The sequence below is a fragment of the Syngnathoides biaculeatus genome, chromosome 7 (genome assembly GCF_019802595.1).
Source record: "Syngnathoides biaculeatus isolate LvHL_M chromosome 7, ASM1980259v1, whole genome shotgun sequence".
Taxonomy (NCBI): Eukaryota; Metazoa; Chordata; class Actinopteri; order Syngnathiformes; family Syngnathidae; genus Syngnathoides; species Syngnathoides biaculeatus.
Window position 1 is genome coordinate 9900171 of NC_084646.1, and position 11928 is coordinate 9912098.

At 46.0% G+C, this 11928-nt stretch overlaps 1 protein-coding gene across 1 annotated transcript; it reads left to right on the forward strand.

Moving 5' to 3' along the window:
• The first annotated feature begins 7926 nt into the window (after nt 1–7926).
• On the forward strand, nt 7927–11636 carry barhl2 (BarH-like homeobox 2). The gene is made up of 3 exons (XM_061825620.1): nt 7927–8461; nt 9581–9806; nt 11276–11636. The coding sequence occupies exons 1-3, from the start codon at nt 7927–7929 to the stop codon at nt 11634–11636; spliced, it is 1122 nt and encodes a 373-aa protein (XP_061681604.1).
• The last annotated feature ends 292 nt before the right edge of the window (nt 11637–11928 follow it).

Here is an 11928-nt window from a genome sequence, read left to right on the forward strand (position 1 = left end):
TTTGTATGCTGCAAAGAGTTTGTGTTGCAGTACGTAGCAGAAAGTGTGCATTGCCGTGACGAGAACAGACGAGGCAGTTTAGCCGTCGAAAATCAAAATCAAAACAATAACGTTCAACTCGAAGCACGCATCTTCGTTTCAACCCTAAAAGTCAACCGAATGAAGACAAATTCCGAGAACTGAAATTCGCATACTTCAAGCTGCCACAAACCTTTCTTGCTGCTTTTGCTCGATTCTTACATGCGTACTCAAATTTCACATTTTAACCCAAAACCGGTCGAGGGGGCGCAAATCTGCTGACTGCGCGCTTTTGTGCCGTAATTCGCGTATTTTGGCTAACCGCGCACAGAACGTTCTTTTTTTTTTTTTTTTTTTTTTTGCAGCCGTTTGTTGTGCGTTTGCTAAGTGGTTACAAGATCTTCCATCTGGCCACTTTCTCCCCTACAGCAAACACGACCCCCCCCCACCCCACCCCCACCTCCCCCCCTTTTGCATCATTCCAACATGCAGATAATAGGCTTTGACTTGTGGCTGCACGTTTATGGCTCTTTTCATGCGGCGGTGCGCCGTGACAGGCCAGCCAGTCAGCAAGCCAGCAAGCCTGTCAGCCTCTCTAATGATCCCCCCCCCCCCCCTCACATTACACCGACAACCCCCCCCCATCACCCCCTCCCTCAATATTTTTTTTTTTCTCTCTTTTCTGTCTCATTGGCCGTTTCCTTCAAAAACAAAATCGCTCATTTAAATTCTCCCGCCCGGGGGCGTTTTTTGGGGTCTTCAAATATTGTTGGAAAGTGAGCGGATTAGGCAAAATATGCTTTTTTAAAATGTTAATATATTTTCTGGTTCACTCCGGGCTCCTCCGAGGCCAATTAGACGCTCTCTGCCGGCTGCATTAATGTCAAGCTGACATGGCGGCTGTAATTACTCGCGCGCTTGAAACACGCCAACTTTTTTTTTTTTTTTTTTCGCATCTTCTTCTTCTTCTTCTTCTCTCCTCACCCACTCGTGGCGAAGACGAGCGCCTGGCGGTGACACGCCGGCCGTTTGATCATTTAATCATCGCTCGCTTCCTCGCGAGCGTGCGGGTTCACCTTGCGTCGCGCATCGGCTTGCAAAAAAAAAAAAAAGAAAAAGAAAAGAAACACGCCGCCATCGCCTCCCCGGCTGGCTCGTCTACGGGGGTCATTAACGGCGACGTTGGGGGGCGTCACGTGGACCACGGTCTTGGTACGCCGAGCCTCTTAAGGCGGTCCGTGTGCTGGTCCAAAATCAAGGATTCAAGCACTTTGTCGTACGAGCACACATTTATAAACGATCCGGCTTCTACTTTGGTACCCGAGGTTCCGGATTAGCCCAATAACGTAAATATAAAATATAAATAGAATCGCAAAATGAGATTAAAAAAAAAAAAAAAATAAGACGAGATCAAAACTGTTTATTTGCTGTTGGGAATGAGAGCGAAGGTGCAAAAGTAGCAAACGCTTCGGATGCAGCGACCGTACGACTGCCGGAGGTTTGAATACTAGTTACGTTAGTTAGTTAGTTAGTTAGTTAGTTAGTTAGTTAGTTAGTTAGTTAGTTAGTTAGTTAGTTAGTTAGTTAGTTAGTTAGTTCGCACTAGTTATGTGAGATTTACGTGGGACAGCACAACCTCGGTTCTCGACCACAATCCGTTCCAGAAGGCGGTTCGAGAACTGATTTGTCCAAAAAAAAACGAATCGATATTTCCCACGTCTGCGTTTTACACAACAACAACGATCAGAAAGCCGGACCGCGCGTTATGTTATTTCCGGGTTTTGCCGCAGCCGTTCGAGTGCCGATTTTTGTCCGAAAACAGAAGCCAAAAAAAAAAAAATCTCGAAATTTTCGTACGAAAACCGATTTGTGCAAGAACGGAGATGTTCGAGAACTGAGTCCTCGCTGTACTTCCATCCATTATCAACCACTTTTCCAGGGGGGGTCGCGGGGGAAGTAGCTTCAGAAGGGATACCCAGACTTTGCCGTTCCCCAGCCACTTCTTCCGGAGGGATCCCGAGGCGTTCCCAAGCCAGCCGAGAGACGTAGTCTCTCCGGCGTGTCCTGGGTCGTCCCCGGGGTCTCTTTCCGGTGGGACGGGCCCGGAACACCTCACCAGGGAACCGTCCGGGAGACATCCGAATCAGATGCCCCAGCCACCTCATCTGGCTCAATGCGGAGGAGTAGCGGCTCGACACTGAGCCCACACCGGATGACCGAGCTTCTCAGCCGTTCTCTAAGGGAGAACCCGGACACCCTGTGGAGGAAACACATTTCCGCCACTAGTATCACTGTACTTGAAAAGTAGAAAGTTTTCATTGTCTTGGAATGAATAGGTGGGGGGGGGGCACAGAGCACTATTTTGAGTTTAGCGGTCTAACGTCTCGTGGAAAGAAGCTGTTCTTCAGCCTGGTGGTCCTGCACCGGATGCCCCGTGGCCTCCTGCCCGAGGGGAGCGGCTGGAAGAGAGGTCGCGCGGGACGCGCCGAGTTTGATGATGCCGGGAGTCGGCTTCCTGCACCTGCCGGTGAAGACGTCCGGGGAGTCCGCCCCCTCACCCCTCACCACGACGACATGACGGGAAATGACGCGCCGGCCCTCGGTCGACCCTTTCCGGGTAATCCAAAACGGCACTGCTCCCCCCCCCCCCCCCCCCCACACACACACACACAAACCCACTTTCGTGTCGTCGTCCCCCCCCCCCCCCCACCGTTCCGATTACCTTGGCGAAGCGTGAACGCACACGTCAGGAGCGTGGCGGTAATTATTTGTGCGATGCCATCAGCACGGATCAATCAGTTGGGAAGGCTGCTGGCGGAAGGCAGCGAGCCTCGCTTGATTGACAGCTTTGGTAATGATGGGATTGTACCCCCGAACCCCCCCCCCACTCCCAACGCACACACACACACACAAGCTTGACAGGGCCGCGTTGTGAACACGCTCCGATCAATGCGCTCGTCATGTCGGAATTATTTGCCGCGCCGGGAACGTCACTTCCGCCTTCGTCACGTTGAGAAATCCGACTCACCTGCGCTTCACACGATTTGGCCGATTTTCTTTCAGTTGTCGGGGTGAATATTCCGGGGCGGGGGGTGTTAACCTCGCAACAAAAGCGTCACTTTTCAGGAACACCCCCCACCCCAAAAAAATAGATAAATTCCGCTTCGAATGAAATGTGTTACAGCAAAACATCTTTTTAAAAACTGCTATCATAAGTCTTCAATGTTTTACTCCAAAATACACACTTTACTCACCACATTCGGTACAATATTGGGAATAGCTCCAACGACGACAACCCGGAATATGACCAGCAGAGTTGGGAATAACGTGCAGTGCAGGGACGAATATGGACGTGCGTTCATACGTGTGTGTGCGCACACGCGCATCCCACCCTCCAAATGTCACACGGCTCTGGCGGCGCAACCTTTCATTCCGCAAATGTGATTCCTGGCAATGGAACATCTTTTTTTTTTTTTTTTTTTTTTTTTTTAACGTCTGCGTAATTCCATCATTTGATTGGACGACCGACACGCGTGGGCGCTCATTAGCTTAGCATTAGCTTCAAATCTTAAAATGTGAAGTGGAAGAAGGCCCCGATGACGATGTTTGATTGCGTAACATTACTCTTTGGACACTTCACTAGTTTTATATATATAAATATATTTTTTACAAAATTGATTCATATATGTCATGTTTAAATCGACTGTAACTTCACATACGTCGTACACTCTTTCGCCACTTCATTAGGTACAGTGAGAGGAATGTCGGGAATCGAATGAAATTGATATTAAAAAAATAGATAAGAACAGTCTGCAAAACGTCCACTCGTTGGTTCACATACAATAACAATGTAAAATTTGTATTTTCCTCATTTTGTGTCCAGGTGTCCTAACGGGCGTCGCGGGTGAGCTGCAGTCAGCCTCGAACCGACGACTTCGTGTTTGTCGCCAGCCAATCATAGCGAGTCTTTTTTTTTTTTTTTTTTTTTTTTACATAACCAAGACTACGTTTCTTGTAGGCCTGTTCTTTTTCTTCTTCTTTGAAATAAAAATTAAATCAAGTCCTGACTTAACGTTTTCATGCAAAAAAAAAAAGTCATCTTCATCAGTGAAAATATCTGCGATAATATGCATCATACTTTATTGAAATAGAGAAACCAGATCAAATTGAGTCTTGTTTTGACGTTTTAAAACATTCGATAGCTTCATTCGGTACACTCCAAGCAAATCTTGAATTTTGCAACAAAAATATTGTCTTTGGACGACTATTTAACAATTCAGAGGAACATTAATTTAACAAACAGAAAATCATTTCCAGATAGAATTCAAAAGATCTCCAATCATGTAACAGTCAGCTATATTTGGATAAACCTGAAACATTTTATAGCTTTATTATAGATATTAACAATAATTTTGTGCTGTTCATTTATTTAAAAAAAAAATTGTGCTATGCTAGTGTTTTTAGGCTACTTCAAATTAACGGACCTGTGATTTAACGGATGACCCCTCCCCCTATGAGTCCATTAAATCAAGGTTCCACACTATTTTTTAATTATTATTATTATTATTGTCCTCGTGTGTGGTTATATACTGCATTACATAAAGTAAGCAAACTATAATCTTGCTACTGTTAACATCAAAGAATTGGCGTTGGCATATTTGGACAAATTTCATTTTTGATGTACTTGAAATGTTTCTGTGCCAATCTCGATTATATTGTTGGAAATGTTGTCAAGATCGCCCGTGGAAAACATAAAAGAACTTCAATCACGCTATCAATGTGATGTAATCAATTCCATTGATTACGTTTCTTGATTTTGAATGGATGACTTGGATACGTCCTCAAAAAAGTGGATTGAAGCCGACGATCATATTTTAAAACGAACAACATATTTATTCCGTACGCTAAAAGTAATCGGATAGCCAAACTAATCAAACGTCAACATATTATAAAAATGTGTTTATTTTATTAGAAATGTTCCGCATGTGGAAAACAAAACCATCATAACATGTTGACCCGGCGACAAATGCGCGCAACTTACGTGTTCAAAACCATGAGTCGAGTCATTTTTTTGTTTGTCTGTTTTGTTTTTGTATTTTTTTCTAATCACAGAAAAACTATAAAAGGTTGCGGCACTCGGTTGAGGATCATTTGGAAAAATATGTCATGTTTGAGACTAAAGCAGAATGCACAAGACCGAAGTGAGCCAATCAGAAGTGCTGACGATAGGAGGAGGAAGTGACTGGGGAGGAGGCGGGGGGGGGGGGCGGCTTTTTCCGCATAAAACAAAAATATTCATCATGCAACTTTTCAAAAACAACTAAATACATATTTTGCCCCAGTAACCTCGTCGGTTATCCATTTCTGATTAAATGGATGCATAAAACGTGGCGTTGTCGGTGGAAATAAAACCGAATTATTGAATTGTGAATTGATTTGTATCACCCCCCCCCCCACCCATGGTTTCAATATATCTTTTGTTTCCACGTGTCAAATATGATGCCACACTTCCTTTTGTCCTTAATATTTTTTAGGGATGAAAAACAAAAACAAATCATCTCAATTTAAAGAGTAAATACACTCAACGAAGATGCGATTGTCACTTTCTTTAATTGTCAGTGTAAAATATATATTTTTTTAAAAGCTAAAATCTCGAGTGTAAGACTATTCATCTAAATTGGATGAATGATGAATATTTAGCAGTCTTTAAAGCATTCACGCGTCAATTAGAGCCTGTTTATGTGATCACGTGCTTGGAGATTGCAACATAAGCATGAATAATGAATGAATGTTTGCATCCATGTTGTAGGGGAGGTTTCAAATCACATTTGTTTGCAAATGTCCTCTCTCTTTCACATCATGACGTCACGTGTTTTCCCTGTAAAGTCATTTAGCAGACTCCCCCCCCCCCCCCCCCCCCCGAGAATCAACATTTCCACTTCAAGATCGTCGACATCGTCATCTTCTAGTCAAATATGTCTAAATGCATTTGCTGCTTTTCATCTCAAAATGGCTTTGTAGGCTTCATATGACACAATTTCTATTTACTCCCTACAAGTAGTGTCACATTTTTGTTCCTCCCACTCCCCCCAAAATATGTCCTTTCTTTTTTATTTCGTCATATTTGTCGCAATTAACTGCTTTAGTTTGTGCTTCGTTTTGTCGCCCCCGTGTGGTCAGCAGCGAAGAGGTCGATTCTCGTCTAATCCTCCGTTTGAATTCTTTTTTAGCACTTGAATTATAGAACATAATACCTGCTGATTCATTTATAAAGTATATTTTAATATGTCCTTTTAATCAAATCTCTTACGCGTATTTAATTCACAAGCGCAGTTTATTTATTATTATTTTTTTTTTTTAAGTGCAAACCGTCCGGTGAGATCTTCCTCAATTTGAAAGAATGAAACGCATCCTTGCCAATTTTGAAATGTTAATCATTTCAGATTATTCTGGCGTTATGTTAATAAATTCTAATAGATGTATTTGCAAGACTGGAATGACTTGGGAAAAAAATTCCATCTGGAGCATGAGCGGAAAGAATTTTAACCGACACACATTTGCAGAAAAAGACAAAAAAAGATGTATACACACATAAACATAACGAATTATGTTGCAGCGTGCAAAAATAAGCATACGGAAAATGCAGTTGACAGAGTGTTAAAATCAGGTCTGAATTGAAAGATATCAAATTCATCGCTGCCAGATAAAAACGAATTTTGAATACACAGCTAATAAAAAACAATATGTTGAAAAATGTTTCGAAACATCGAATGGAAATGAAGCAAAAGTGGCTGTCATCTGATCTCGCGCGCTCATTAGCGGCCCATAATGATTCTCCTCATTAGAAAAACGCAAACCTTCATTAACGCCGCCATCATAAACCCTTGCACCCCCCCACCCCCGCCATACACACGCAAGATATATATTATAATAATCAGGACGAAGCTTGAAAAGAAAAACAAGAAAAAAAGAGGAGAGTGGGGGGTTGTGTTCCCACAATGACGCTGGAATTAAAGTTCCTTTTTTAAAGGGAGGGGGGGAAAAGACAAAAAGTCTTCTTTTCTTTCAGTGTTTAGGAAATAAAAGCTCGCCGCTGTGGCCTGGAGAGAGAGAGAGAGAGAGAGAGAGAAAGAGAAAGAGAGAAAGAAAGCTTCTTTTTCTCAGCCTGCGCATTGAGGAGAGGCTCCGAGATGCCGAGCGATGATTGGCCACCGGGGCTGGGGCCTCAGCCAATGGCGAGGGAGGAGCAGGTGGATGAAAAGATGCAGGAGGATGAGGAGGAGGACAAGGAGGAGGAGGAGGAGGAGGAGGAGGAGGTTTTCGCTCTTTTTCAGCGCGATGAAGAGAAAAGCAGCCTCGGCGTGTTTATTAGAAAGGAGAAAATATTAATCGCCCCCCCCCACCACCACTCGTGGGCCGTGACGTCAGCGCAGGAAGTGATTGTAGCGCGCGAGTGCGGCGATTAGCGGCAAAAGGTTGGAGCGAGCGACGAGTGCGATGCGGACGGCGACGCGGCAGCAGCAGCCAAAGCCGCACGGACGGCGACACGAACTCGGACGCAAGTTCACATAAAAAAAAAAAATAAAAATAAAAAGCCGACAAGAAGAAGAAGAAGAAGGAGAAGAAACAGCAAAAGCCCAAAACAGGGACGGGGGGGACGCCAGCTGCGCGTGGATGCTGCCGAAGTTCACCTGCTGGATTGTGGACTTATTCCCCTTTTTGTCCTGTTTGGGTTTTCCGTCAGAGTCAACTTTTTTTTTTTTTTTAACCCCTTTTGTTTTGTTTTTGTTGTTTTTTTTTTATTTTTATTTTTTTTGTGGGGGAGGTGGTGGGCGGGCGGGCGGTCGGTCGGTCGGTGAGCTGAGGAGAGCTGCACGCGGGCTGTTATGACGTCCCCCTCCCGCTAACATGGAGGCATCGAGCGGCTCCAGTTTCGGGATCGACACCATCCTGGCGGGCGGGCGGGCCACGCCGTCGCCGCCGCCGTCCTGCTCGGACGCGGACACGGCGGCGGGGGGCACGGCGCCCTCGTCGCCGCTGTCGGTCACCGCGGAGGACTCGGACGCCGGCCTCCTCCTGCATCATCACCACCACCACCACCACCAGCAGCAGCAGCAGCAGCAGCAGCACCAGCAACGCAACCCGCACCGCCTCCTGCCGGCTCCCGGCCCCGGCCCGCCGCTGGCCGGGGCCGGCTGCAGCGCCCCCCGGAGCGCCACCTCGTCGTTCCTCATCAAGGACATCCTGGGCGACGGCAAGCCGCTGGCCGCCTGCGCGCCCTACAGCACCAGCGTGGCCGCGTCGCCCAAGCTCGGGGCCGAGAGCGCGTCGGCTCCGGACGGCTTCCGGCCCAAGCTGGAGCTCCAGGACGAGGGCCGGGGGGGCAAAATGGAGCGGCGGGACGAGATGCTGCTGCACGCCGGCGACGTGGTCAAGTGCAACGGTGAGCGAGGAAGAGGGAAGAGCCGCGGAGCTCGGGCGCGTGCGTGGAGCCTCCCCGGTGGCTCAATTAGAGAGATGATTGTTCCTCCTGCAGGCTGTCAGGAGGAGTAGGGGGGGGGGGGCGACGGAGGAAGCGCGGGGGGGGGGGGCTACAAATAGATTGACGAATTGATTTTTACAACAACACGCGCCTCAGCTCAAGTTCATTTCAAAGTTGACGCAGGTGATTTGATTTGCGCTTGGCGGACGCAAAAGTTGATTTTTAGCCTTGTGGGCCGTTTTTTTTTTTCTCTTCAATTTCTAATTGCATTTTTGCACACACCCCACCACAATGATTGCGATATTTGGTATCGACTTGAACGTAAAAGAATGCCAAAAAAAAAAAATCAAATCATAAACAAATCCCTCCCGCTTGTCTGTGGTTTATTTGTCGGGCCGTCGAATTATTGCGGCTGCAAACATTTTTATCATTTTGACGAAAAGGGAATTTAGGGAATTAAAAAAAAAAAAAGGCAGAAGGATGATTGGACTTGAAGTCTTTTTCGCTTTTAAATCGGGCCTGTGGAGTAGGACTCAATAAAAAGTATATTTTCGGATGGGAAAAAATACATTTGCAAGAAAAATTAAGTAGTGAGATTTTCGCGGAAAAGAAAAAGGCACCTTTTCAAGAAAAATATGGCTTCGCGTGCAAACCTTTTTTTTTTTTTTAAACAAACAAAGCACCGTGTACACATGAAAATGCACACTTTGAAAAGCTTTTTAAAAACTGTCTCTTTAAGAAAAATGTATAATTTCGGAAACAAAAGTGTACATTTGCCAGGGAAAACAATTATCTTTATATCTTTATTATCTGTAAGGAATGAAAGTTGAACATTTTCAAGGGGAAATGTGCTGCTCTCTCTCACGACTCGATGGGAAAATGTTTTATATTTAGAAGGGTTGCAAAAAATAAGTTGCAAGAACCGATGTCTGTTTTTTTTTCGTTTTTTTTTTTTTGCCTGCTTCGCGGAGAAGCCAAGCACCCTCGCGGCCTCCGGCCGAGCGAAACCCGCGGAAGAACCCGCCAGGATCCTCGTCCCGCTCCCGATTTTTGATTCGCTTCCTTTTGCTTTCCCGTCAGCGAGCAAAGAGGAAGGCGAGCGCGAGATCTCCAGCAGCCGCGACAGCCCCCCGGCGCGCACCAAGAAGCCCCGCAAGGCGCGCACGGCCTTCACCGACCACCAACTCAACCAGCTGGAGCGCAGCTTCGAGCGCCAGAAGTACCTGAGCGTGCAGGACCGCATGGACCTGGCCGCCGCGCTCAACCTCACCGACACGCAGGTCAAGACCTGGTACCAGAACCGACGGTACGGACGACTCTTGCGACATTTATTCCGCGGTCGTCGCCGCGATCGGGATGAAGGCGAGACCCGAACTTGCAAAGGAAAGTCAGAATTTGAATCGAGGGCTCGTTAATGTTGTCGGAGGAAAAGAGGAAAATAATGCCAAATAGTTTCATTTTTCACCAGAAATTAACTACGCGGCCATTGTCTCCCCCCCCCACCCCCGCTTTCTCGTCGCTTGGTTTCGCTTCATCATTTAAATCGTGTTTCCATGCGTTTATTAGATGAATTCGAAAATGTGCAAAATTGCAAACGAGATAATTCATTGCGACAGTTGAAAAATATTCCACGCTTCTCTCTCTCTCTCTTTCTATTTAAAAATATATAATACATAGTGTTCAGTCAACTATTTACACGTGTTAACCTTCAAGGGAATTTCATTTTCAGATTTAAGGCCAAATTACAATCTCTCTAATTATTGCTGCTGTGTTATGATCTAAATATTATGCTGGTCAATATTTTTACTGCACTTAAATAAGCGGAGGAGTACAATGACAAAATTGAAATCGTTACTATGATTAAATTATGAGATGTATTGTTTTCAAATGGACTGGGTTGTATTTAAATATTGCATCTGTAAAAATGGATGATGATTCGATCCGCAGTTTGTACACACGTTGGCTAAATTATTTTTGCTTCTGCAAATATGAAGGTGACTTTGTCTGACGTCATAATTACATGCAGACGTGCATGTTCACTGAAACGTGCGTATGAAAGCATCGACGCTATTATACACGATTTCCGGAAATGCTGATAATAAATTTACATGCGTCTGTAGGCGAATTTACTTTTTCAATGTTTCCCATCGGCACGGCGGACCAGAATCTGAGCGTGTACGGGCCCGCAAGCCAGAGGTTTGCCACCCCATTTTGCCATGTCACCAGATACATAATTAGCATTCCTCAACGTTTCACATCGACATCAAAGAACATTATTGAAACTTCAAATAGTTAGCATTAAACATTCGGAATGTTTTTCCCCTCTGATGTCCAAATTGGCCGAACAAATATGAAAGGAACTAATGTGTGAATTAAACGTTTTTTTCAAAAATGATCAAATTACGGGGGACGCCGGATGTATTCCCACACGTGTGGCCCACACGTTTCTTCATTTGTCTTTTAAAAACCAGAATTCCTGCTTCAATTAATCACCTAGTTTGTGGGGGTGGGGTGGGGTGTGGGGGTCGTACAGGACACATGCCCATACATGGTCCGCAGCCCAGAAGTTAGCCGCCCCTGTTTAAGAAGCATTTGTACGTTGTTGTTGGTGGTTTTTTTTTTTTTGTTTTTGTTTGTTTGTTTTATTAATTTGATTTCTTGATTTCTTGATTGATTGATTGATTGATTGATTTACACGTTCGGTTCGCGTGCGTCAGGCTGAGTGAAGTTTGGTTTCCCGAGCGCGTGACGACTGTTATTCGGCTTCCCCCGCAGGACCAAATGGAAGCGGCAGACGGCGGTGGGCTTGGAGCTTCTGGCCGAGGCCGGCAACTACTCGGCCCTGCAGCGGATGTTCCCGTCGCCCTATTTCTACCACCCGAGCCTGTTGGGCTCCGTGGACGGCAGCACGGCGGCCGCGGCGGCGGCGGCGGCCATGTACAGCAGCATGTACCGGACTCCCTCCGCGCCGCCGCCCCACCCGCACTCGGCCGCAGCGGCGGCCGCGGCGGCGGCGGCCGCGGGCATCCAGAGGCCGCTGGTGCCCCGCGTTCTCATCCACGGCCTGGGACCCGGGGGCCAGCCGGCACTGAACCCCCTGTCGAGCCCCATGGCCGGCACGCCGCATGCGCGGTAGGGACGCGACCAAAACAAACAAACAAACAAAAACAATTTAAAACAACAACAACAACAAAGCCCACTAAAACCAAAAGACCTTGAAACCCGCCGAGAAGTGGGGAAATGGATATATTTAACTCTGGAAAGCGTCGACTGCTCGCGTCTGATTGTTCGTTTTGTTTTTTTTTTTCTTTGTCTTTTTGTACAAAATCCACTTAACACTAGCAAATAAACAGTTCAAAGTTTATTAATAGATGGAGACCAACGGAATGAATAAAGACGTCATGCAAACGTACAACTTTCCCCCTTTT